This window comes from Plecotus auritus, assembly GCF_963455305.1.
Source record: "Plecotus auritus genome assembly, chromosome: 10".
In the NCBI taxonomy this organism is placed as follows: domain Eukaryota; kingdom Metazoa; phylum Chordata; class Mammalia; order Chiroptera; family Vespertilionidae; genus Plecotus; species Plecotus auritus.
This window is the reverse complement of record NC_137785.1, coordinates 23,667,857-23,695,149: the sequence shown is the minus strand read 5'-3', so window position 1 is coordinate 23,695,149 and position 27,293 is coordinate 23,667,857. Positions and strand designations below refer to the sequence as shown.

The window sequence follows — 27,293 nt, the reverse complement described above, 5'->3', positions numbered from 1 at the left end:
TTGTGTTTTATTTAGTAAAATTTTACCTATCTCTCTGTTTTCTTCCAAAAGCTTTGTTTTCTTTTCTATTTATAATCTACCTTGGGGTTTTTTTTGTTTTGTTTTGTTTTGTATGGTATTAATAAGGGTTAAGAGTAATTTTTGTTGTTATTGCAAGTATCAATCAACTCGGGTTCTTTTTTTATTGTTTTTAAAGGGGAAGCATATTTCTTGGGTCACTCTGCTGAAGGATCCTGAAAAGGGAGAGGGGCAGCAGGAAGTGTCCTGGCCTCAGAGCGAAGCCCCATAGGAGGCTGTACGTGAGAAGTAATTCAGCCTTTACTGCTTAGCAGTTGCCGGGCAGATATCACCTCTGCCCAAAGGTTTCTGCAGCCAGTCCCCTCAGTCTTTTCTTTCTTTCTTTTTGTTTTGTTTTGTTCTGCAGGGATGGTACATGTGTCTCTCTCATCATTGACTTCTGGTGTCTCTTGGGATCGGGGCAGAGGACCACAAGGACCCCCACCTCCCCAGGCTGTGACTATTACTTTGGGGGGATCTGAACTGTGGTGTCTGCAGGGGTTCACTCTGACCTCTACCCTGATCTGGCCCAGGTGTCGCCATCCTGGGCAGTCTGTCGACAGCTTCTGTGGCTGGTGTGATGGTTACTTTCATGTGTCAACTTGAGCTAGGCCATGGTGCCCAGTTGTTTGGCCAAACACCAGTCTAGATGTTTCTGTGAGATGTTTAGATGGGATTAACCTTTAAATCAGTAGCCTTTGAATGAATCAGATTCCCTTCATCATGTGACCGGGCCTCATCCAATCAGTTGAAGGCTTAAGAGAAAAGACTGAGATCCCTGAGAAGGAAGGAATGCTGCCTCAGACTTGAGCTGCGATATCAACCCTTTCCTGAGTCTCTCCCGCTGCCCAGCCTGCCCTAAAGAAGTCGCACTTGCCAGTCCCTACCATGAGGTGAGCCAGTTCCTTAAAACAGCCGTCACCAACCTTTCGGACCTCACGGACCAACAGTGGTCTGCGGACCACTGGTTGGCAACCTCTGCCTTAAAACAAATCTCTCCCTCTCCATCCTATTGGTTCAGTTTCTCTGGAAAACTCTAGCTAACACCTGGGCCTCATTTCTGGTTCTCCGTGGTGGTTTTTGCCCGCTGCAGACAGAGGCATGGGGCAGAGACCGCTCTGCTCTGCCACCTTTCAGCTAGGACAGGCATGTGTTAAAAGTCTTTAGGGCAGTGGGTGATAAGGCTCATTGTCAGCCAGGCGGGCAATGTTCCAGTTCCTGGCTCTGAAGGGAAGGGCTGCTTACCGTCCATTTTAAAAGCTGGACCTTCATATAGACCAGTGGTCGGCAAACTGCGGCTCGCGAGCCACATGCGGCTCTTTGGCCCCTTGAGTGTGGCTCTTCCACAAAATACCATGGCCTGGGCGAGTCTATTTTGAAGAAGTGGCGTTAGAAGAAGTTTAAGTTTAAAAAATTTGGCTCTCAAAAGAAATTTCAGTCGTTGTACTGTTGATATTTGGCTCTATTGACTAATGAGTTTGCCGACCACTGACGTAGAGTGCTCAGGATGAGACTGCTGCTCCCACATACGTGGTCATGTGCACAGGCTGCGGGTTTGCAGCCTGGGCTCTTGTAGGAAAAAGACTAATTCAATCCATCAAAGTACTAACCAGGCTCCTGGCCTACACTTAACAGAAATACCCAAAGCCCCCATCCGGTGGAGGAGGAGATGGGCCGGGAGGGCCAGCAGGGCAAGGACCAGAAGCCCGTCCTGTCCCAGCCCGCCCCTCTGTCCCCAGCCCCCGCCCCACCCTGCAGGCACCCGGGCATTCTTCACTCAAGGGCTGCTCGCATTGAACTCTCACACAAGGACACAGGCAGACGTGGTTTATAAAAATCACTGAGATTTAATAAATAGCGGGTATTTCTGTGCAGCTTCCTCACAGTCGTCCCAGAGCCCGAGGGGCGCGTGTGGATGCTGCCGGGCCCAGCTTCCTGCTGGCCTCCCGGGAGAACTGGGCAGGCGACCTCATGCTGCGTGTCCTAGAAACACCCCTTCTCTGAGGAGGGCCCGGGGAGGGGCGCAGTCACATAAAAATATAGCTTATCTGGGGCTTTTCCTTGGTCGGGCTCCACTACACATCTTCCTGGTGGAGCCGGGCTTTCCTGGCCTTGGAGCAGAGTTTCTCACATAGTTTGAGGAGCTCTGACAAGATGAACACGGATGAGGCCAACCCGGTTAAGAGCAACAAGTCTGTGAACAGGTGAGGAGAGAAAAGGGTCAGCTCTGCCCGGGACTCTGCCCCCCGAGTTGGGCAGTGCCCAGCACGGAGGTGGCTGCAGGTCTCCCAGGCAGCTCTCAGGACCCCTCACTGCGGAGCTGCTCCCTACACCTCGTTCTAATTAGAGAGACAGGCAAGGGGGCCAGGAGCCAGGGACAAGCCCGTCCATGTCCCCGAGCAGCTCCACAAGGACCAGTAGGCTTTCTAGGGGGTTCAGGGCAAGGGGCAGTGGGCAGGTTACCCAGGGCAGCTGCCCCTTAACCAGCGCTTCTGGCCCAGCCCACCCTGGCTTGTTCTCTGGGTTAATTCTTAAAGACCCCCTCCCCGATCCCACTGCAAGTTATTGCTCAGAACCATCCCTGCTCCCTGTTGTCAACGATTTGGGATAAATGGTGCGTAGTCACGGTGTTTCCTTCAGAGTTGGTGAGCTGGCTCCATTCCCAGTGGATGGACACATTTTTTTTTGGGGGGGGGGAGGGAGGGGAGTGTCTTCTTTTGTCTGTGCCCACAGGGCATCCACAGGAGACCCAGGAAGACGCTGCTTTTTAGATTTGGGGAAGAAAGAGCTGATTTCCCCAGTCTTGCCTCAGACCCCCGTGCCCTGCCTGGGGCTGCCTCACCTGCTGCCCTGGGTGGGGTTGGCCAATGGGAAGCTTGGGCGAGAAGAAAGGGTGGAGGCGGGAAGGGGGTGGTATTTGCCCTGCTCCCTCCAAGTCCCTGTGGTCACGGTCTCTCTCTTTTTCTAGGGACTTCCTCCCCTTCAGGACCCAGCCCTCCTCCCACTTCTGCTCAGTCATCACAGCCGCAGGCACAGGAGGCCAAGCCACCCCTGGCAGCTTCCCAAGTGAGATGCGGGTCTGGGGAGGCCCAGTGAGGATGGGGAGAGCGCTGGGGCTCCGCTCAGGGAATGTGTGCAGAGAGCGGGTCATTAAGTCCCGTCCTTTCAGCAATGCTGTCTCTACTGGTGGCCCACGCCCTGCCTTCAGGTAAGTGGGTGTCCAGGTCACTCCTCGCTGGGCACACGGCATGTCACAGGCTGAGCCTCCTTGCACAGGGGGCAGGGAGGGGCCGAGGTGCCAGTCCCCTTCTGCCCTGGACGGTCCTCCTGCCAGAGGCACCTGCTCGCTGCAGTTCCCTGGGTTGTCCCTGTCCCCGGCCGTGGCCCTTCTACCCAGTGCAGGTACCTGTCTGGTTCTTTGGGGACCCCGCTCCCCAGCTCTGTGCTGGCCATGGTCTCTGGTGATCCCGTCCTCCGGTCCCCTCCTACTCACCGAGCGCCCCCAGGTTCTCCGTCTGGAAGACCTTCTGCAGGGGGGGCACGTAAATCACGGCCAGCTGCCCTAGGATGGACCCGAGCACCGAGTACAGGAACATGTGGTTCCGGAGGAAGCCGATCTCAAATATCAGCTTGGTCTGCGGGGAAGGCACACGCCCCGTCTCAGACAAGGATGCCCGAGTCCCAGAGCCCCCGAGGGACCCGGGCAGGGACCCGTCTCGTTGAGAACACGATTCAGTTCCTTGGGAGAGGAAGCCGAGAGGCAGCAGGTCTCACCTGAGAGCGACAAGTCAGGGCATTGAAGAGGTCAAAGAGCACAAAACAGGTGAAGGTCATGGTCGTGGTGCGCGGGGTGCTCGCCTTGTCCTCGGGGATCTGGAACACAAGTGCATGGGAGGAGGGGATGCAGCCCCTGCCCTGAACTCGCCCATCGCGAGCTGGGCCAGGGCACCTGTAACCGCCTCGCGGTTCAGGCCATAGCACGTGAGCTGGACTAGAAATGGATCGAGACCTCCCTGCAGTCCTGGGTCAGTGGTGCGGCCCAGAAGCGTGTCTCCCGAGCCACCCCAGGGCCTGCCCCTGCTGTCAGCATCTGGGAGGGGCCGTGAACCTTCGCTCCGGAATTGCATGCTGGGGGGGTGGGGGACCTCTCATAAGTAAATGGAATGTCCCTGCCTCCAGCAGGTGACACTGCCACAGGTACATCCACTTCATGGATGTCGCTTCCTACAGGGAAGGCAGAAGGACCCCGACCCCACGGAGAACCAAGGCCTGGGAGTGAATGAACAAAGCCACAGACCCTTCCCGTCTCTGGCGCCACTGGGACCTGTCTCAGGTCCCCCGGCTGACGGGGTGGGGGCGTCCCGGGTGAGAGGAGCTGGCCATGCTCCCAGGGCTTCCCTCTGCCTGACATGGTGGCCGTGAACCCTCTCTGGCGCAGGCGCCCGTCACCATTCCTGCCTGAGACCCTCCGCTGGACCAGAGGTTCACCCGCCGCCCCTGGGGGGACACTGTCCAAACAGGGCAGCTCGGGGGCCTGAGGACCTGCATTTCTCCCAGGGTCCCGGGTGCTGATGCCGCCGTGGGACCCCCTGCTGAGGACAATTGTGTTCCAACCACCAGGCTAAGGACACGGTGGTGGCAGTCCAGTGTCCCATCCCGCTTCCTGCACATGGGTGATTGGGGGTAAAGGTCTGCATGGGCCACCTGCTAGCTCCATCTAGCTCACTGGATGGCTGGGGAGGGGGCCTCCTGAACCTGCAGGCCATGACACGACCCTGCAACAATGACCTCAGGGAACAAAACAGGAGTTTCTTTCAGTAGATTTCAGATTGTTTCCTGGTGACAACAGGAGGCAGGTATCCCGCTTAGGAAAAAAGTCTGAATTCTTTCCTCTGCCCCTGAGGCCTCACATCCCTCCTGCCTCTTCCCACCTCTGCAAAGTCAGCTCCTAGTCCCCCATCCTCCACCCCCCACCGCAGGGACTGCCCACCTGCTTCCCACGCCCAGCCCCGCATCAGCCGCCAGGCACTGAGGGGAGCCCATGAGCACGTCCTCACCTCTTTCCAGAAGATGAAGAGGGTCCCGCTGATGATGACAGAGGCCGACAGGAGGATCTTCAGGATGAGGGCTCTGCTGAGGATCATGTCTTTGACCTTCCTCGGCGGCTGCCGGAGGGTGTCTTTGTCCACCGGCTCTACGCCCAGGCTGCTCGGGACAAAATGGGAAACGTTGGAATAAACCACTGAAAAAGGAACCTGAAGCAGAGATGTGCTCGTCACCATCAAAGGCTCAGCCAGGATGGGGAGGTGGCAAAGGCCTCCATGTTGTCCTGTGTGAGCCAGGGGCGTTCCCAGTCTCATGGGGCCCTCTGTGGCCTCGCTGGAAGCCTGCCCTTCTCATCTTCTGACCCCCCCTAACCACCCAGTCCCTTAGCTCCATCTGGAGAGACCCCCAGAACCTGGACTCAGGGCAGCTTGCCCACCTCCATCTATAACCCCCTCACCCTCACACACACACACCTTGATCTTGGACCCACACTTAATCATTTTTCTGCTCAATTTTCCACCACAAGGGGACCCACCCAGAGCTGGGCCTGGCCCCATCCAAGCTGGCTGGAGATACAGGATGCAGGCCCTGCCCACCACAGAACTCCCCATCGACTAAGGGACACCTGCCTCAGCCCATTCCGAAACAGTGGTAGGTGGTGTGGGGGCACCAAGGAGGGAACAGGCTGGGTGAGGCCCCACTGTGTGCAGATATGGCTGAGGTCCCAGCCCTGTGCTCAGGAAGAGTGTATAGAAGAGGGAGCCTCTACTTTGGGGATGTGAGGTGATGACAAAGTACAACCTCTTTCCTCAGCAGCTGTCACTGGTGATAATTATATTACTTACTAGAGGCCCGATGCACGAAGATTCGTGCAAGAATGGGCCTTCCTTCCCCTGGCTGCCAGCACCGCCTTTGCTCTGGGCGGAGCCGCCTTTCCGCCTTCCCATGCTGCCCAGAGGCCCGGAGCTGCTAGGGTGGTGGGGAATGCCTGCCCCTGGCCACTTGACTACTGTGTATGCAAATTAACCCACAATCTTTGTTGGGTTAATTTGCATACTCACTCCTGATTGGCTGGTGGGCGTCACAAAGGTATGGTCAATTAGCATGTTACTCTTTTATTAGTGTAGATAGTAACAGGAAATCAGCTACATCTGAAACTGCCCACTATGTGCTCAAGCACAGTGAGCACATAGTGGGCAGTTTGCTTTGGTCATCCTGACTCCAAAGCTCATTCTTCCTCCTGCACCATTTAGCTAGCCCAGTGGTCGGCAAACTGCAGCTCGCCGTGGTTTGCCGCTCTGTTGACTAAGGAGTTTGCTGACTACTGACCTAGACTCTTTTTTTTTTTAATATATTTTATTTTTTTTTATAGAGAGGAAGAGAGAGGGATAGAGAGTTAGAAACATCGATGAGAGAGAGACATCGATCAGCTGCCTCCTGCACGCCCCCTACTGGGGATGTGCCTGCAACCCAGGTACATGCCCCTGGCCGGAATTGAACCTGGGACCTTTCAGTCCGCAGGCCGACGCTCTATCCACTGAGCCAAACCGGTTAGGGCTGACCTAGACTCTTGATTCCAATAATTACAGGCTGTTGTTGTTCCTTGTGATTAAGCCCCTATCCCAGTGGTCTGCAAACTCATTAGTCAACAGAGCGGCTCACGAGCCGCATGAGGCTCGCGAGCTGCAGTTTGCCGACCACTGAGCTAGCCTAACTCTCCTTTCTCATTCATTCAGCAACTAATTTACCCAGTTCCTGCTCTATGCCAAGCACCATTGTAGGAACTGGGGATACTGAGGGAACAAAAAACCTCGCCTCCATTAAGCTGACATTCTGATGGGGAGATGGATTCTATATAATCAGGTAAGCAAGGAAATATACATTTTCCTGTCGGGAAAAATAAAGCAGGGTAAGGTGACTAAGAGAGGAGGATGCTGTTAGAGTAATCAGGGAGGACTCCTTGAGGTGGTGACTTGAATGAAAAGGACTGGGCCATGCAGCTAGCCCAGGGAGAGCATTCCAGGCCGAATGTTCCATCATCCCCTGCCCTTCCTGCCTAGGCGCTTCCCCCTGTGCCCAGTGCACCACACTTAAGTTTTCCGGGGTTTCCTATGGCCAGTGATCGTGTTTGCCCACCCCGAGCCCCTGCACAGAGTTAGGGTGCCGTCAGTGGAGGCTGGCAGAACGGTGTGGTCTGGCCAACCCAGCGCCTCACCTCTGTGCTGGCGGCCCATCCATGATGATGTTGATCCACAGGATCTGCATGGCGTTGAGGGGGTTGGGCAGGTTGCACATGGTGGACAGAGCGATGAGGCTCAAGGCCGAGATGCTCCTGCGGGGCACAAGCGGCAGAACAGGGCACTGTCAACAGAGCTAGCCATGCAGATGCAGCACTTGGCACTGGGAGAGGCTGGCCTCGACTTACGTGCTCAGCTGAAATCGGACAAAGTTTTTGATGTTATGGAAAATCCCCTTGCCTTCCTCCACGGCACTTCTGCAAGAGAGGAAGCACTCATTCACAGGAGGGCCTGGTGGGAAGGTTCAGCCGCCCTGTCGGCTGCTAAATGAAACGATGGTGTCAGCCATTGGTGACCCCATGCTGGAACCCCCTTCCTGTTTCCCCTGGCTGGCGTTCTTGGGGACACACTGGCAGAGAATGATGATGTCCCAACAGGTACCATCAGCTGCTGGGGACAGGTTCCTGAGCCACGATCTCCCTTCTGTCTGAAGACTAAGTTACTCTGTCACGTGACCCCAGGGATCTCAGCCCTCAGCCAGGACTCCCGAAGTGCCTACTGCACCTCCGACTCACCCTGGCAAGAGGCACAGCGAAACCAGTTAGATCCAGTGCTTAGGTCTGGGGGCACAGCAAGAAGAGAGAACTGGGCTCATCATCTGCTGTATTTTTAGAAGAGCTGTTTGCATGTGAAAGTCCTGGATCACTAATGTCATAGAAAACTGTCTAATCCCTCCCTTTTTTTTACTAAAAATTTTGCAAAGGAACTAAAGCTGTAGAGCTATAGATTAACTATATTTTCTCACTAAGAGCAACTATTTTAAGAATTCCCAAGGTGATTCCTTTTGTAAAGTCGACAATCACATCAAACTTCAATATTTGATATCAGGTTTAAGAAGAGTTTCCCCATCCCCATCGGTGTTAATGATCTGGGCATTTCTGTCCAATCTCTTTTCAGTTCATGAAATGTACGTATCAATGCAAACACAACAACAGACTCACACGGAACGTACTCATTTCTCTCACACTGATGCCATTTATGTAACGCCACAGTGTGAGCATGTCTCTGTCATTAAAATGTTCTTCATGTAACACCACAGTGTGAGCATGTCTCTGTCATTAAAATGTTCTTCAAAATGTGTTTTCTAATGGCCACGCCGTACTCCCGTCTCCTGCTGTGGGCATTGAGGGTGACCCAGGATTTCCTTGCACATGTGCTGCAGCTCCCCCATCCACCCCAGGCTTTTCCATCTGCTGCACTGTCTGCAACATTCCCTGGGTGCCGCCTGCCGTCACCCCAGGTGGCCCCTGTGACCCCACTTTCAGTGGTGTTTGGGCCCGAGGACACCTTGTATCTACAGCACAGCGGATCCCAGGGGGCAGCTGGTTAACCCACTCATCTTTGCCACTAAAAAAACACCTAAAGAGCATCTTACATGATGGCAGAGAAGTCATCGTCCACTAGGATCATGTTGGCAGCCTCTTTGCTGACATCTGTCCCCGTCTGCCCCATGGCAATTCCAATGTCCGCAGCCTTCAGGGCCACCGCGTCATTCACCCCATCCCCCGTCATGGCCACAATCGCCCCCGACTCCTGCAAAGCCTTTGGAAAGAGGAGGCGAGTGGAGGCATGCAGCCTGAGGCCCTTCCTCCTAGATCCTTCCTTCCCTCCTGACGCTCTGTCTCTCACACTGTGGCTGACAACAGAGACCCCTCTCTGAAGGGCACTGGCGTCAGCTGGCCCGAGTCTGAATCCCAGCTCCATCTGCACTAACTGTGGGAAGTGGGCAAGCCTTGAACTTCCCAATCTCAGTTTCTCCATCTGCAAAATGGGAACAACAGTCCTTCCATCCCGGGCTGGAGTTAACAGGAATATGCCAAAGACCACTCAACTAACAAAGGCTAGCCTCTTCTTATATTTCCCTTGGCATCACCCAACTCCCACTCCCCGATTTTGGTGTAGGAGGTGAAGGGCCCCCAGTCAGTTCTTCCCTCCCCAGAGGCTGGAAAAAGGAACTGCTGATGCGGCTGCCCTGGACCCAAGGGAGGAAGCCAGGCTTGAGGATGGCCGAGGCTCCCGCCAGCTCAGGCCTGCACCATCCTGGGGAGCAGAGCCACTGCGGCTGCCCTGGGCTGTGCCCCGAAGGACAAGGGAGGCAGCACCTGTCTCCTCACAGCTTACCTTTATGATTTTGAGTTTGTGCTTCGGGCTGGTCCTGAAGAAGACAGACACCTGCATACAGAGGCGTGAAAGGGCAGAGTCCGTGAATGGGAAGCTGGAAACACAGCGCCCTCCACGCTCCCAGCGAGCCCCCAGGGGGACCCTACCTTCCCCACGTGGTCAGCCAGCTTGCTCGGCTCCATACTTTCCACCTCCTCCCCGGACATGGCACTCAGCTTCCCGTTGCACAGGCCGATGTTCCGTCCTGCGTGGTGGAGAGAATCCGCGCTCAGGGCGTGCTCCAGGCCTGCCGCTGTGGTCCCTGGCCTCACCCCTCACTCCACCTACCTGACATCACTCCCTGCCTTGGCCACAGAATAACAAGAATAAAACCACGATGACTACCATTTGCTGAGCACCTGCTGTGTGACATGATCTAATTCTACCCACAGAATTAGCCCACAACAAAGGCCATCTTATCCCCACTTCAAAGATCAGACCGAGAGGGAAGTAACTTCCCAGGTCACAGAGCTGGCGGGTGGTAACTGGAACCTAGCTCCACGGTGCCAGGCAGCCTCGGGACGGAGGGGCAAGAAAGCCGAGGTGTGACAACCCTCACAGCAATAAGAAGAAGAGTAGGGGGACAGGGTGGCAAGCTAGCCCTCTGCTAATGAAGAGCCTGAGGGTCAGAGTGGTTCAGTGATTTGCCAAGAGTTCACAGCTGATGCAGAAGCCAGACTGAAACTATACACAGGGTGGGATCAATGCTGCCTGTGAAGGCGAAGATCATAAAGATGAAAAGCCCTGGCACATAGTAGGCTTTCATTATACATGAGGGCTTTTCCCCTTTTGGAGAACCTGCCAACGTTTCAGAGCTGGCAGCCTTTGAAGGTGGAATGCTGGGACATGCAAACTTAAAGCTCAGAATCTTTTCTCAGTACCAAGCAGGTGAGCTCTCATGACCAGGATTGTGGGGGAGTAACCAAGGGTAGGACCCCACTCTAAAGGATGGCAGGTCCTGTTTTCCTCCCCCTCCGCCCCCTTACCTATCGCCAAGGCCGTCTCCAGGGCATCCCCCGTTATCATCTTCACGGACACGCCGGACTCAGAGAGGACCTGCACGGCTTCCTTCACGCCAGCCCTCGGAGGGTCGATGATGCCCACGAGACCCAGAAATGTCAGCTGCCCCAGTTCGGGCCCAGAAGCCAAGGCCAGCACTGCGGAGAGAGCAGACCCTCAGAAGTGTCACTGGGGCCGAGGGACTGATTCTAGCCGCAGTCAGCCCTGGCCCCACTATGTTGCAGTTCCTCCTGGCGGCGAGGGGCTTGGGCTCCGAGTTCCCGGACCCCGAAAGGGGAGGCAGGATCTGTGCGGTGGTCACGGGCCTGCACAGGGCAGCGCGCCTCACCCCAAACAGAGATGCTGGAGAGACAGCTTCCCTGGCCCCAAATAAGGCCGCTGTCCAGGGTGCTACAAACCCCATCCCACCCCAACAAGAGTGCCGCGAGGAGGTCTGCAAGACGGCCTGCCATTCTATGGGTTCTCCTGGTCTGCTCTCCTTTGTCACCCCAGCAGACGGGATGGCAGCTCCAAAGGTTAGGGGAAATGTGCGGGAGGCGAACACGAGTGAGGACTCTTGTTTCGGTGGCACAGAAGCGAGGCCCAGCTCCCCGGCGAGTGCTCTGGCGGGGGGGGGGGGGGGTGGCCCCTTACTGATAACGGAGGGGGCTGTGGTCCGAAGCCTCCCACTGTGCCTCCCTAGGACAGCTGCCCTGTGCCCAGTGCAGGTGCTGTTCCCCCCTTTCCCGAGGCCGAGATCCCTCCCCTCGCACCTGTCAGCGAGCTGCTCGTGACATACAATGTGTTCCTAAGGGGGAAACCAGTGTGGCAAGCCCGAGGCTGCTCATCTCCCCGAGGGAATACACGTGTTCCGGAGTGTTTTTCAAGACTTTCTCTGAAAGCCGACAGGCTGAGAAATGACGCGACAGGAAACGGGGTTTTCAACACTCAGCCCATCAGGGGAGGCCCTGGCCCTGGTGCAGAACACTGGAAATGTCTGCCTTGATTGACAAGAGCGCGAGGCTTTCCTGACAGTAAGCGCTGAGCAAGACAACCAGGAAAACCGCTGTTTCTGGGCATCCCATTCGCCTTAGAAAACTCAGGAACAGGGTGCCGCCTCTCCTCATGCTGAGCTGCCCCTGGATTAATGGGTGTCTTTGGTGGGGCGAGGGGGCCTATACATTCCACACTTGCTTGACTTTCATTGGCAACTGCCTGCTGCCACTCTGACCATCACCTCACAGACTGAGGACCCTGCATCAATGCGCCTGAAAAGTCAGCGTGACATGCAAACGCAAAGCCCGGGGCTGGGCCACAGGCACTGACCCCGCAGGCCAAGCGACCCCATCCTCTTCTCTGCCTGCTGGCAGAAGGACCTCTGCTGGGGCGTCAGCGGCAGGGGGATGCCCCCGTTGTTGTACAAGGTACAGTAGCGAACCACTTCTTCGAAGGCCCCCTTCATGAAGTAGATGTCTTCCTGCTCCTTGGAAAGGACAAAGGGAAAAATCTGTCATCGGGTGCTTCTTGATGTCACCTCATCCACAGAGAGATGTGCACGGCAGGTGACTTACAGTGGACTCTCAGCTCTCCCCAGTGGAGGAGAGATCAGGTAAGTTTCAGGAAACCCACACCACGGAATACCACACAGCCCATAAAAGGCACGGGCTGATCTTTGACCCTCTCGCCCCACCCTGCATTAAGTCACCGTGTTAATGTCACTCAGCATGTTTCATTAATTGTTCATATCTCAGCCAGTGTATGTGTTAGGTATGTGACTGACTGCTAGATGTCTATTTCAGAACAAGACTGTGAAGGAGAGTTACCTCAGGTGGGGGATGGGTAAGGAGAGAAGGGGGGGCAAATTATAAAGAGCTTCTACTTTTAAAGTCACATTTCCATATTTTTTAAAATCTTCACCCAAGAACCTGTATATTGATTTTAGAGAGAGAGGGAGAGGGAGGGAGGGAAGGAGGGAGGGAAAGAGAAAGAAACACATGGATGTGAGAGAGAAACATCAATCGCTTGCCTCCTGTAGGTGCCCCCACTGGGGATCAAACCTGCAACTTTTTGGTGCACTGGATGATACTCCAACCAACTGAGCCACCCAGCCAGGGCCCATAATTTTTTCACAAGACTATATTACAGTCACCTTCAGGGGGATGATTGGAAGGTAGTAAGACATTTTTTACAAATCCATAACCCCTTTCAAACACCCAGAATTGACATGCCCACCTGAGACCTGGAATGAGTTGGCGGAGCTGCCCCCTGCCCTGAACGAGATGAGAAATCTCAGCATTGACAAGACGTGATAGATTCCAGAAAGAATGGGGGAGAAGGGGATGGTGGGAGGAAAAGGCAGAAGGCAATAAAAAGCAGTTTAAAAAAAAAAAGATTTTTTTGTGCTAGCTCATTTGGATAGAGCGTCGGCCTGTAGACTCAAGGGTCCCGGGTTCAATTCCCATCCAGGGCATATGCCCGGGCTGTGCGCTTGATCCCCAGTAGGGGGCGAGCAGGAGGCAGCCAATCAATGATTCTCTCTCATCATTGATGTTTCTCTCTTTCTCTCCCTCACCCTTCCTCTCTGAAATCAATAAATCTATATATATAAAAGCCTAAGGCCCTAAGTGACTGTCTGACCAGTAGCTATGATGCACACTGACCACCAGGAGGCAGCCACTCAATGCAGGAGCTGCCGAGCTGCCATGACTTGGCAGCTGCAGTTCTCGGGTGACACACCTGGAACCAGAGAGGAGGGAGCCTGATTCCGGGGTGCGTCACCTGAGAACTGCCCTCTCACAATCTGGGACCCCTCAGGGGATGTCATAGAACTGGTTTTGGCCTGATCCCTGCAGACCAGCCTGAGGGACCCCACCTTCCAGAGGGACCCCGCTCACTCCGCAGACGCCCTTTGAGCCCTGGCACCGCCCCAGGTACGGCTGGCTGGAGAGGGACCATGGGAGGTTGGCTCCAGGTCATTCCTGGCCCATCTTGCCCAGTCCTGCCCCGCCAGCTACCTTAATTTCCTTTCAAGGCCCAGTGCACGAAATTGGTGCATGGAGGGGTGTGTCCCTCAGCCCAGCCTGCACCCTCCCCAATCTGGGACCCCTCAAGGGATGTCTGACTGCCCGTTTAGGCCCAATCCTGGTAGGATCGGGCCTAAACGGGGAGTTGGACATCCCTCTCACAATCCAGGACTGCTGGCTCCCAACTGCTCACCTGCCTGCCTTCCTGATTGCTCCTAACTGCTTCTGCCTGCCAGCCTGATCACCCCCTAACCACTCCCCTGCCAGCCTGATTGATGCCTAACTGCTCCCCTGCCAGCCTGTTTGCCCCTAATTGCCCTTTCCTGCAGGCCTGGTCACCCCTAACTGCCCTCCCCTGCAGGCCTGGGTCCCCCCCAATTGCCCTTCCCTGCAGGCTCGGTCATCCCCAACTTCCCTCCTCTGCTGGCCTGGTCCCTCCCAACTGCCCTCCCCTGCTGGCCATCTTGTTGCGGCCATCTTGTGTCCACATGGGGGCAACCATCTTGTGTGTTGGAGTGACAGTCAATTTGCATATTACTCTTTTATTAGATAGAGGCCTGGTGCACGGGTGGGGGCCGGCTGGTTTGCCCTGAAGGGTTTCCCGAATCAGCGTGGGGGTTCCCTTGGGGCATGGGGCAGCCTGGGCGAGGGGCCTGTGGTGGTTTGCAGGCTGGCCACGCCCCCCGGTGACCCAAGCGGAGGCCCTGGTATCTGGGATTTATTTATCTTCTATAATTGAAACTTTGTAGCCTTGAGAGGAGGCCAGGGCCGGCCAGGAAGCTTGGCTTTCTCCATCGCTGGGGGCAACCCAAGCCTCCTGCTCTCTCCATCTCTGTGACTGCTGCCATTTTTGTTGGGATTTATTTATCTTCTATAATTGAAACTTTGTAGCCTTGAGCGGAGGCCAGGGCCGGCCAGAGCAGGCGGGAAGCTTGGCTTCCTCCATTGCTGGAGAAACCCAAGCCTCCTGCTCGCTCCGTGGCCACAGCCATCTTGGTTGGGTTAATTTGCATACTCGCTCCTGATTGGCTGGTGGGCATAGTGGAGGTATGGTCAATTTGCATGATTCTCTTTTATTAGTGTAGATTAAAATTAAAAAAAAATAAAGATTATTTTTATTGTAGAAAATATGCAAAGCTACAGAAAATTTAAAAAGAAAAAACAACAACAGTCAGCTGAATCCCCACCCAGGGATAGCCATGAATAGTTTAGTATATAGTCCTTTAATCACTTATAACATGTACACATGTGTGTCTATGCTTGTGTGTATGCGTGAGCTCACTGTTCACATCATTTGTGGGGGACCCCCTTCAGAAATGAAGAATTGGGCCCTGGCTGGTTTGGCTCAGGGGATAGAGCGTCGGCCTGGGGACTCAAGGGTCCCAGGTTCGATTCTGGTCAAGGGCATGTACCTTGGTTGCGGGCACATACCCAGTAGGAGGTGTGCAGGAGGCAGCTGAGCAATGTTTCTCTCTCATCAGTGTTTCTGACTCTCTATTTCTCTCCCTTCCTCTCTGTAAAAAAAAAATCAATAAAATATATTTAAAAAAAAAGAAAAAAGAAATGAAGAATTGGTCCTTCATTGTGACAGTTAAATAAGCTCATATGTGTAAAAAACTTAGCACGGGATACGAAGGAAGGACCCAAGCTAGCAATGGGGTCCATTTATCAGAAGCCTAGAGTTGCTCTAGTAGTAATTACTCAGCAACTATATTACAGGCCAGTGACTCTCGCCTTGAGCGTGCATTCGAATCCCCAGCAAACACAGATTACTGGACCCTACCCCTGGGATTTCAGGAGTTCAGGTGGAACCTGAGAATCTGCATTTATTTTGTTTGTTTGTTTTTGCTAATCCTCACCCGAGAATATATTTCCATTGATTTTTAGAGAGAAAGTGGAAGGGAGAGAAGGAGAGGGAGAGGGAGAGGGGGAGGGAAACACACACACACACACACACACACACACACACACACACACACACAGAAACATCGATGTGAGAGAGACACATCAATTGGTTGCCTCCCATAGGTGCCCCATAGGGGCTGAGGATTGAGCCTGCAACCAAGATACATACCCTTGACCAGAAATGAACCCATGACCCTTCAGTCTGAGGGCCAATGCCCTAACCATTGATCAAACAGGCCAGGGCAAGAACCTGCATTTCTAACAACTTCCCATTTGGTGCAATGATGGGCTGGTACAGGGACCCCACGTGGAAGACCAGTGACTCAGTTTAAAAATCTCAGAAGACCCAAGATAGTCTAAGATTTAATTGCTATCAACTGTACTGTCATGTATTTGGAACCTCACAGAAGCAATGGAAACTAACCTCTCTCACTAATGTCTGCATAAACTTGATTTGGGGGGGATGTGGTGGAAAGGGGCTGAGAAGCAAACTCACCTCATTCTTGGGGCTGCACTTTACTGCCATCCACTTCTGCTCTGAACTGAACGGGATCTCTTGTTTTCTCACGTAGGAATCTTTAACGTCACTTAAGTCCATCTAGGATAATAAAATGGGAGTTTTCAGTGAGGCATTATAAAGCAATTTCTAGGCAAAACTCAGTCCATTGAAATGACTCCCTAATGAAACCATCTCGGGCAGATGAGAAATCCAAGCGTTTAGCTCACAGAGAAAGGCCATTTGCTTTCAAATGTTCCAACCAGGAAAAAAGAACACCTCTTTATCTTGTCCCAGGGGCAGAACCACGTGGTCCCTGAAATAGCTCCCAGCTGAAACGTGCTCATAAACAGGAGCCTGTGGGGTTCCTGTCAGAAGAAACGTCAGACTTGAGGATGGAGCCATTTCCCCCAAAAAGGTCCCCTGGGTTAGAGGGTGGCCTGTTGTCACAGCCTGGGGTCCTTGCCAGATCTGACATTTGTTGGCTCTTCAATGGCTTGCGGGCCAGTTAGTTGACAGCTTTGAGCCTCAGTTTTCCCAACTGATCACTTGGGGAAAAGGGGTCCTTAGGAGGGCAAAAAATCCACTTTCTAAATATTTAAAGCGCAGACATGCATGCAGTACACTAACAGACATACAACGTATCTGTGGTATTAAAATTCCATGGAAGGAGTGACTAGGGAAAAATGTCTAAAAAGGTTCCTGAAGGAGGGTATTATGGGCTGCACTGTGTCCTTCCACCAGATGTGTTGAAGTGCTAACCCCCAGTACCTGTGACTGGGATCTTATTTGGAAATAGGGTCTTTGGAGATGTAACCACGGTAAGATGAGGTCTTTAGGGCAGGCCTAATCCAATATGACTGGTGTCCTGGTAAGAGGAGGAGGGACATACAGGGAGAACACCCTGTGAAGACTAGAGGGATGTGTCTGCAAACCAAGGAGCACGGATCACTGGGAGCACAGGGAGAGGAACAGGGGAGCACAGGGAGAGGAGCACAGAGAGGAGCACAGGGAGAGGAGCACAGAGAGGAGCACAGGGAGAGGAGCACAGAGAGGAGCACGGGGAGAGGAGCACAGAGAGGAGCACGGGGAGAGGAGCAGGGAGAGGAGCACGGGGAGAGGAGCACAGAGAGAGGAGCACAGAGAGGAGCACGGGGAGAGGAGCACGGGGAGAGGAGCACAGAGAGAGGAGCACGGGGAGAGGAGCACAGAGAGGAGCACTGGGAGGGGAGCACGGGGAGAGGAGCACAGGGAGAGGAGCATGGGGAGAGGAGCACAGAGAGGAGCACGGGGAGAGGAGCAGGGAGAGGAGCACGGGGAGAGGAGCACAGAGAGAGGAGCACAGAGAGGAGCACGGGGAGAGGAGCACAGGGAGAGGAGCACAGAGAGAGGAGCACGGGGAGAGGAGCACAGAGAGGGGAGCACAGGGAGAGGAGCACGGGGAGAGGAGCACGGAGAGGAGCACAGGGAGGGGAGCACGGGGAGAGGAGCAGGGAGGGGAGCACGGGGAGAGGAGCAGGGAGAGGAGCACGGGGAGAGGAGCACGGGGAGGGGAGCACGGGGAGAGGAGCACGGGGAGGGGAGCACGGGGAGAGGAGCACGGGGAGAGGAGCACAGAGAGGAGCACAGAGAGGAGCACAGAGAGGAGCACGGGGAGAGGAGCACAGGGAGAGGAGCACAGAGAGGAGCACGGGGAGAGGAGCACGGGGAGAGGAGCACGGGGAGAGGAGCACAGAGAGGAGCACAGAGAGGAGCACAGGGAGAGGAGCACAGGGAGAGGAGCACAGAGAGGAGCACGGGGAGAGGAGCAGGGAGAGGAGCACGGAGAGGAGCACGGGGAGAGGAGCACAGGGAGAGGAGCACAGAGAGGAGCACAGAGAGAGGAGCACAGGGAGAGGAGCACGGGAGGAGGAGCACGGGGAGAGGAGCACGGGGAGAGGAGCACAGAGAGGAGCACAGAGAGAGGAGCACAGAGAGAGGAGCACAGGGAGAGGAGCACAGGGAGAGGAGCACGGGGAGAGGAGCACAGAGAGGAGCACAGAGAGGAGCACAGGGAGAGGAGCACAGAGAGGAGCACGGGGAGAGGAGCACGGGGAGAGGAGCACGGAGAGGAGTACAGGGAGAGGAGCACAGGGAGAGGAGCACAGGGAGAGGAGCACAGAGAGGAGCACGGGGAGAGGAGCACAGAGAGGAGCACAGAGAGGAGCACGGGGAGAGGAGCACAGAGAGGAGCACAGAGAGGAGCACAGAGAGGAGCACGGGGAGAGGAGCACAGGGAGAGGAGCACGGGGAGAGGAGCACAGAGAGGAGCACAGAGAGGAGCACAGAGAGAGGAGCACAGAGAGGAGCACAGGGAGAGGAGCACGGAGAGAGGAGCACGGAGAGGAGTACAGGGAGAGGAGCACGGGGAGAGGAGCACAGAGAGGAGCACGGAGAGGAGCACAGAGAGAGGAGCACGGGGAGAGGAGCACAGAGAGGGGAGCACGGGGAGAGGAGCACTGGGAGAGGAGCACGGGGAGAGGAGCACAGAGAGGAGCACAGAGAGAGGAGCACAGAGAGGAGCACGGGGAGAGGAGCACAGGGAAAGGAGCACGGAGAGAGGAGCACGGAGAGGAGTACAGGGAGAGGAGCACAGGGAGAGGAGCACAGAGAGGAGCACGGGGAGAGGAGCACAGGGAGAGGAGCACAGAGAGGAGCACAGAGAGAGGAGCACAGGGAGAGGAGCACAGAGAGGAGCACAGGGAGAGGAGCACAGAGAGGAGCACAGGGAGAGGAGCACAGAGAGGAGCACAGGGAGAGAAGCACAGGGAAAGGAGCACAGGGAGAGGAGCACAGAGAGGAGCACAGAGAGAGGAGCACAGAGAGGAGCACAGGGAGAGGAGCACAGGGAGAGGAGCACGGAGAGGAGCACAGGGAGAGGAGCACAGAGAGGAGCACACGGAGAGGAGCACAGGGAGAGGAGCACAGGGAGAGGAGCACAGAGAGAGGAGTACAGAGAGGAGCACAGGGAGAGGAGCACAGAGAGGAGCACAGAGAGAGGAGTACAGAGAGGAGCACAGGGAGAGGAGCACAGGGAGAGGAGCACGGAGAGGAGCACAGGGAGAGGAGAACAGGGAGAGGAGCACAGAGAGGAGCACAGAGAGGAGTACAGGGAGAGGAGCACACGGAGAGGAGCACAGGGAGAGGAGCACAGGGAGAGGAGCACACGGAGAGGAGCACAGGGAGAGGAGCACACGGAGAGGAGCACAGGGAGAGGAGCACAGAGAGAGGAGCACGGAGAGGAGCACAGGGAGAGGAGAACAGGGAGAGGAGCACGGAGAGGAGCACAGGGAGAGGAGTACAGAGAGGAGCACAGGGAGAGGAGCACAGGGAGAGGAGCACGGAGAGGAGCACAGGGAGAGGAGAACAGGGAGAGGAGCACAGAGAGGAGCACAGGGAGAGGAGCACAGGGAGAGGAGCACAGGGAGAGGAGCACAGGGAGAGGAGCACACGGAGAGGAGCACAGAGAGAGGAGCACGGGGAGAGGAGCACAGAGAGGGGAGCACGGGGAGAGGAGCACTGGGAGAGGAGCACGGGGAGAGGAGCACAGAGAGGAGCACAGAGAGAGGAGCACAGAGAGGAGCACGGGGAGAGGAGCACAGGGAAAGGAGCACGGAGAGAGGAGCACGGAGAGGAGTACAGGGAGAGGAGCACAGGGAGAGGAGCACAGAGAGGAGCACGGGGAGAGGAGCACAGGGAGAGGAGCACAGAGAGGAGCACAGAGAGAGGAGCACAGGGAGAGGAGCACAGAGAGGAGCACAGAGAGGAGCACAGGGAGAGGAGCACAGAGAGGAGCACAGGGAGAGGAGCACAGAGAGGAGCACAGGGAGAGAAGCACAGGGAAAGGAGCACAGGGAGAGGAGCACAGAGAGGAGCACAGAAAGAGGAGTACAGAGAGGAGCACAGGGAGAGGAGCACAGGGAGAGGAGCACTGAGAGGAGCACAGGGAGAGGAGCACAGAGAGGAGCACAGGGAGAGGAGCACAGGGAGAGGAGCACACGGAGAGGAGCACAGGGAGAGAGCACAGAGAGGAGCACAGGGAGAGGAGCACAGGGAGAGGAGCACAGAGAGAGGAGTACAGAGAGGAGCACGGGGAGAGGAGCACAGGGAGAGGAGCACAGAGAGGAGCACAGAGAGAGGAGTACAGAGAGGAGCACAGGGAGAGGAGCACGGAGAGGAGCACAGGGAGAGGAGCACAGGGAGAGGAGCACAGAGAGGAGCACAGAGAGAGGAGTACAGAGAGGAGCACGGAGAGGAGCACAGGGAGAGGAGCACAGGGAGAGGAGCACGGAGAGGAGCACGGAGAGGAGCACGGGGAGAGGAGCACAGAGAGGAGCACAGAGAGGAGCACAGGGAGAGGAGCACAGGGAGAGGAGCACAGAGAGGAGCACAGGGAGAGGAGCACGGGGAGAGGAGCACAGGGAGAGGAGCACAGGGAGAGGAGCACGGAGAGGAGCACAGGGAGAGGAGCACAGAGAGGAGCACAGGGAGAGGAGAACAGGGAGAGGAGCACAGAGAGGAGCACAGGGAGAGGAGCACAGGGAGAGGAGCACAGAGAGGAGCACAGGGAGAGGAGCACAGGGAGAGGAGCACACGGAGAGGAGCACAGGGAGAGGAGCACAGGGAGAAGAGCACAGAGAGAGGAGTACAGAGAGGAGCACGGGGAGAGGAGCACAGGGAGAGGAGCACAGAGAGGAGCACAGAGAGAGGAGTACAGAGAGGAGCACAGGGAGAGGAGCACAGGGAGAGGAGCACGGAGAGGAGCACAGGGAGAGGAGCACAGGGAGAGGAGCACAGAGAGGAGCACAGAGAGAGGAGTACAGAGAGGAGCACAGGGAGAGGAGCACAGGGAGAGGAGCACGGAGAGGAGCACAGGGAGAGGAGCACAGGGAGAGGAGCACGGAGAGGAGCACGGAGAGGAGCACGGGGAGAGGAGCACAGAGAGGAGCACAGAGAGGAGCACAGAGAGGAGCACAGGGAGAGGAGCACAGGGAGAGGAGCACAGAGAGGAGCACAGAGAGGAGCACAGGGAGAGGAGCACAGGGAGAGGAGCACAGAGAGAGGAGCACAGAGAGGAGCACGGGGAGAGGAGCACAGAGAGGAGCACGGGGAGAGGAGCACAGAGAGGAGCACGGGGAGAGGAGCACGGGAGAGGAGCACGGGGAGAGGAGCACAGAGAGGAGCACAGAGAGAGGAGCACGGGGAGAGGAGCACGGGGAGAGGAGCACGGGGAGAGGAGCATGGGGAGAGGAGCACAGAGAGGAGCACGGGGAGAGGAGCAGGGAGAGGAGCACGGGGAGAGGAGCACAGAGAGAGGAGCACAGAGAGGAGCACGGGGAGAGGAGCACAGGGAGAGGAGCACAGAGAGAGGAGCACGGGGAGAGGAGCACAGAGAGGGGAGCACAGGGAGAGGAGCACGGGGAGAGGAGCACGGAGAGGAGCACAGGGAGGGGAGCACGGGGAGAGGAGCAGGGAGGGGAGCACGGGGAGAGGAGCAGGGAGAGGAGCACGGGGAGAGGAGCACGGGGAGGGGAGCACGGGGAGAGGAGCACGGGGAGGGGAGCACGGGGAGAGGAGCACGGGGAGAGGAGCACAGAGAGGAGCACAGAGAGGAGCACAGGGAGAGGAGCACAGAGAGGAGCACGGGGAGAGGAGCACGGGGAGAGGAGCACAGAGAGGAGCACGGGGAGAGGAGCACGGGGAGAGGAGCACGGGGAGAGGAGCACAGAGAGGAGCACAGAGAGAGGAGCACGGGGAGAGGAGCACGGGGAGAGGAGCACGGGGAGAGGAGCACAGAGAGGAGCACAGAGAGGAGCACAGGGAGAGGAGCACAGAGAGGAGCACGGGGAGAGGAGCACAGAGAGGAGCACGGGGAGAGGAGCACAGAGAGGAGCACGGGGAGAGGAGCACGGGGAGAGGAGCACAGAGAGGAGCACAGGGAGAGGAGCACGGGGAGAGGAGCACGGGGAGAGGAGCACGGGGAGAGGAGCACAGAGAGGAGCACAGGGAGAGAAGCACAGGGAGAGGAGCACAGGGAGAGGAGCACGGGGAGAGGAGCACGGGGAGAGGAGCACGGGGAGAGGAGCACAGAGAGGAGCACAGAGAGAGGAGCACGGGGAGAGGAGCACGGGGAGAGGAGCACGGGGAGAGGAGCACAGAGAGGAGCACAGGGAGAGGAGCACAGGGAGAGGAGCACGGGGAGAGGAGCACGGGGAGAGGAGCACAGGGAGAGGAGCACAGAGAGGAGCACTGGGAGGGGAGCACGGAGAGGGGAGCACGGGGAGAGGAGCACGGGGAGAGGAGCACAGAGAGGAGCACGGGGAGAGGAGCACAGAGAGGAGCACGGGGAGAGGAGCACGGGGAGAGGAGCACAGAGAGGAGCACTGGGAGGGGAGCACGGGGAGGGGAGCACAGGGAGAGGAGCACGGGGAGAGGAGCACAGAGAGGAGCACGGGGAGAGGAGCACGGGGAGAGGAGCACGGGGAGGGGAGCACGGGGAGAGGAGCACGGGGAGAGGAGCACGGGGAGGGGAGCACTGGGAGAGGAGCACAGAGAGGAGCACGGGGAGAGGAGCACAGAGAGGAGCACAGAGAGGAGCACAGAGAGGAGCACGGGGAGAGGAGCACAGAGAGGAGCACTGGGAGAGGAGCACAGGGAGAGGAGCACAGGGAGAGGAGCACACGGAGAGGAGCACAGAGAGGAGCACGGGGAGGGGAGCACGGGGAGGGGAGCACGGGGAGAGGAGCACGGGGAGAGGAGCACGGGGAGAGGAGCACAGAGAGGAGCACAGGGAGAGGAGCACAGGGAGAGGAGCACAGAGAGGAGCACTGGGAGAGGAGCACAGGGAGAGGAGCACAGGGAGAGGAGCACAGGGAGAGGAGCACGGGGAGGGGAGCACGGGGAGAGGAGCACGGGGAGAGGAGCACGGGGAGAGGAGAACAGAGAGGAGCACGGGGAGAGGAGCACAGAGAGGAGCACAGAGGGAGGAGTACAGAGAGGAGCACAGGGAGAGGAGCACAGGGAGAGGAGCACGGAGAGGAGCACAGGGAGAGGAGCACAGAGAGGAGCACGGGGAGGAGCACGGGGAGAGGAGCACAGAGAGGAGCACAGAGAGGAGCACAGAGAGGAGCACAGGGAGAGGAGCACAGAGAGGAGCACAGGGAGAGGAGCACAGGGAGAGGAGCACAGAGAGAGGAGCACAGAGAGGAGCACGGGGAGAGGAGCACAGAGAGGAGCACAGAGAGAGGAGCACAGAGAGGAGCACAGAGAGGAGCACAGGGAGAGGAGCACAGAGAGGAGCACACGGAGAGGAGCACAGGGAGAGGAGCACAGGGAGAGGAGCACAGGGAGAGGAGCACGGAGAGGAGCACAGGGAGAGGAGCACAGGGAGAGGAGCACAGAGAGGAGCACAGAGAGAGGAGTACAGAGAGGAGCACAGGGAGAGGAGCACAGGGAGAGGAGCACGGAGAGGAGCACAGGGAGAGGAGCACAGGGAGAGGAGCACAGAGAGGAGCACGGAGAGGAGCACGGGGAGAGGAGCACGGGGAGAGGAGCACGGGGAGAGGAGCACGGGGAGAGGAGCACAGAGAGGAGCACAGAGAGGAGCACAGGGAGAGGAGCACAGAGAGGAGCACGGGGAGAGGAGCACAGAGAGGAGCACGGGGAGAGGAGCACGGGGAGAGGAGCACGGGGAGAGGAGCACAGAGAGGAGCACAGAGAGAGGAGCACGGGGAGAGGAGCACGGGGAGAGGAGCACGGGGAGAGGAGCACAGAGAGGAGCACAGAGAGGAGCACAGGGAGAGGAGCACAGAGAGGAGCACGGGGAGAGGAGCACAGAGAGGAGCACGGGGAGAGGAGCACAGAGAGGAGCACGGGGAGAGGAGCACGGGGAGAGGAGCACAGAGAGGAGCACAGGGAGAGGAGCACGGGGAGAGGAGCACGGGGAGAGGAGCACGGGGAGAGGAGCACAGAGAGGAGCACAGGGAGAGAAGCACAGGGAGAGGAGCACAGGGAGAGGAGCACGGGGAGAGGAGCACGGGGAGAGGAGCACGGGGAGAGGAGCACAGAGAGGAGCACAGAGAGAGGAGCACGGGGAGAGGAGCACGGGGAGAGGAGCACGGGGAGAGGAGCACAGAGAGGAGCACAGGGAGAGGAGCACAGGGAGAGGAGCACGGGGAGAGGAGCACGGGGAGAGGAGCACAGGGAGAGGAGCACAGAGAGGAGCACTGGGAGGGGAGCACGGAGAGGGGAGCACGGGGAGAGGAGCACGGGGAGAGGAGCACAGAGAGGAGCACGGGGAGAGGAGCACAGAGAGGAGCACGGGGAGAGGAGCACGGGGAGAGGAGCACAGAGAGGAGCACTGGGAGGGGAGCACGGGGAGGGGAGCACAGGGAGAGGAGCACGGGGAGAGGAGCACAGAGAGGAGCACGGGGAGAGGAGCACGGGGAGAGGAGCACGGGGAGGGGAGCACGGGGAGAGGAGCACGGGGAGAGGAGCACGGGGAGGGGAGCACTGGGAGAGGAGCACAGAGAGGAGCACGGGGAGAGGAGCACAGAGAGGAGCACAGAGAGGAGCACAGAGAGGAGCACGGGGAGAGGAGCACAGAGAGGAGCACTGGGAGAGGAGCACAGGGAGAGGAGCACAGGGAGAGGAGCACAGGGAGAGGAGCACAGAGAGGAGCACGGGGAGGGGAGCACGGGGAGGGGAGCACGGGGAGAGGAGCACGGGGAGAGGAGCACGGGGAGAGGAGCACAGAGAGGAGCACAGGGAGAGGAGCACAGGGAGAGGAGCACAGAGAGGAGCACTGGGAGAGGAGCACAGGGAGAGGAGCACAGGGAGAGGAGCACAGGGAGAGGAGCACAGAGAGGAGCACGGGGAGGGGAGCACGGGGAGAGGAGCACGGGGAGAGGAGCACGGGGAGAGGAGAACAGAGAGGAGCACGGGGAGAGGAGCACAGAGAGGAGCACAGAGGGAGGAGTACAGAGAGGAGCACAGGGAGAGGAGCACAGGGAGAGGAGCACGGAGAGGAGCACAGGGAGAGGAGCACAGAGAGGAGCACGGGGAGGAGCACGGGGAGAGGAGCACAGAGAGGAGCACAGAGAGGAGCACAGAGAGGAGCACAGGGAGAGGAGCACAGAGAGGAGCACAGGGAGAGGAGCACAGGGAGAGGAGCACAGAGAGAGGAGCACAGAGAGGAGCACGGGGAGAGGAGCACAGAGAGGAGCACGGGGAGAGGAGCACAGAGAGGAGCACGGGGAGAGGAGCACAGAGAGGAGCACGGGGAGAGGAGCACGGGGAGAGGAGCACAGAGAGGAGCACAGAGAGAGGAGCACGGGGAGAGGAGCACGGGGAGAGGAGCACGGGGAGAGGAGCACGGGGAGAGGAGCACAGAGAGGAGCACAGGGAGAGGAGCACAGAGAGGAGCACAGGGAGAGGAGCACAGGGAGAGGAGCACAGAGAGGAGCACTGGGAGGTGAGCACGGGGAGGTGAGCACGGGGAGAGGAGCACGGGGAGAGGAGCACGGGGAGAGGAGCACAGAGAGGAGCACGGGGAGAGGAGCACAGGGAGAGGAGCACTGGGAGGGGAGCACGGGGAGAGGAGCACAGGGAGGGGAGCACTGGGAGGGGAGCACAGAGAGGAGCACGGGGAGAGGAGCACAGAGAGGAGCACTGGGAGAGGAGCACAGGGAGAGGAGCACTGGGAGAGGAGCACTGGGAGAGGAGCACAGAGAGGAGCACGGGAAAGGAGCACAGAGAGGAGCACGGGGAGAGGAGCACGGGGAGAGGAGCACGGGGAGAGGAGCACGGGGAGAGGAGCACAGAGAGGAGCACAGGGAGAGGAGCACAGGGAGAGGAGCACGGGGAGAGGAGCACAGAGAGGAGCACAGAGAGAGGAGCACGGGGAGAGGAGCACGGGGAGAGGAGCACGGGGAGAGGAGCACAGAGAGGAGCACAGGGAGAGGAGCACGGGGAGAGGAGCACGGGGAGAGGAGCACGGGGAGAGGAGCACGGGGAGAGGAGCACAGAGAGGAGCACAGGGAGAGGAGCACAGGGAGAGGAGCACACGGAGAGGAGCACAGGGAGAGGAGAACACGGAGAGGAGCACAGAGAGGAGCACAGAGAGAGGAGCACAGGGAGAGGAGCACACGGAGAGGAGCACAGGGAGAGGAGCACAGGGAGAGGAGCACGGAGAGGAGCACAGGGAGAGGAGCACAGGGAGAGGAGCACAAGGAGAGGAGCACAGGGAGAGGAGCACAGGGAGAGGAGCACACGGAGAGGAGCACAGGGAGAGGAGCACACGGAGAGGAGCACAGGGAGAGGAGCACACGGAGAGGAGCACAGGGAGAGGAGCACAGAGAGAGGAGCACAGGGAGAGGAGCACAGGGAGAGGAGCACAGGGAGAGGAGCACACGGAGAGGAGCACAGGGAGAGGAGCACAGGGAGAGGAGCACACGGAGAGGAGCACAGGGAGAGGAGCACGGGGAGAGGAGCACGGGGAGAGGAGCACGGAGAGGAGCACAGAGAGAGGAGCACAGGGAGAGGAGCACACGGAGAGGAGCACAGGGAGAGGAGCACACGGAGAGGAGCACAGGGAGAGGAGCACAGGGAGAGGAGCACGGAGAGGAGCACAGGGAGAGGAGCACGGAGAGGAGCACAGAGAGGAGCACAGAGAGAGGAGTACAGGGAGAGGAGCACAGGGAGAGGAGCACAGAGAGGAGCACACGGAGAGGAGCACAGGGAGAGGAGCACAGAGAGGAGCACAGAGAGGAGCACAGAGAGAGGAGCACAGAGAGGAGCACAGGGAGAGGAGCACAGAGAGGAGCACACGGAGAGGAGCACAGGGAGAGGAGCACAGGGAGAGGAGCACACGGAGAGGAGCACAGGGAGAGGAGCACAGGGAGAGGAGCACAGGGAGAGGAGCACAGGGAGAGGAGCACGGAGAGGAGCACAGGGAGAGGAGCACGGAGAGGAGCACAGAGAGGAGCACAGAGAGAGGAGTACAGGGAGAGGAGCACAGGGAGAGGAGCACAGAGAGGAGCACACGGAGAGGAGCACAGGGAGAGGAGCACAGAGAGGAGCACAGAGAGAGGAGCACAGAGAGGAGCACAGAGAGGAGCACAGGGAGAGGAGCACAGAGAGGAGCACACGGAGAGGAGCACAGGGAGAGGAGCACAGGGAGAGGAGCACAGGGAGAGGAGCACGGAGAGGAGCACAGGGAGAGGAGCACAGGGAGAGGAGCACAGAGAGGAGCACAGAGAGAGGAGTACAGAG

General features: G+C 57.9%; 1 protein-coding gene across 1 annotated transcript in view; it reads right to left on the bottom strand.

Moving 5' to 3' along the window:
• Positions 1-1,882: 1,882 nt before the first annotated feature.
• Positions 1,883-27,293, bottom strand: part of ATP2C2 (ATPase secretory pathway Ca2+ transporting 2) — a gene marked incomplete at its 5' end in the record, with an annotated part of 73,300 nt that continues 47,889 nt past the window's right edge. Inside the window, 12 exons of the mRNA XM_080643806.1 lie at positions 1,883-2,251; positions 3,551-3,692; positions 3,832-3,930; positions 5,115-5,262; positions 7,319-7,435; positions 7,529-7,597; positions 8,776-8,942; positions 9,522-9,572; positions 9,668-9,765; positions 10,547-10,717; positions 11,886-12,042; positions 15,984-16,085. Of these exons, the coding sequence (XP_080499932.1) occupies positions 2,133-2,251; positions 3,551-3,692; positions 3,832-3,930; positions 5,115-5,262; positions 7,319-7,435; positions 7,529-7,597; positions 8,776-8,942; positions 9,522-9,572; positions 9,668-9,765; positions 10,547-10,717; positions 11,886-12,042; positions 15,984-16,085 (1,440 nt within the window). The 3' untranslated portion in view covers positions 1,883-2,132. The remainder of the gene's footprint in view (positions 2,252-3,550; positions 3,693-3,831; positions 3,931-5,114; positions 5,263-7,318; positions 7,436-7,528; positions 7,598-8,775; positions 8,943-9,521; positions 9,573-9,667; positions 9,766-10,546; positions 10,718-11,885; positions 12,043-15,983; positions 16,086-27,293) is intronic.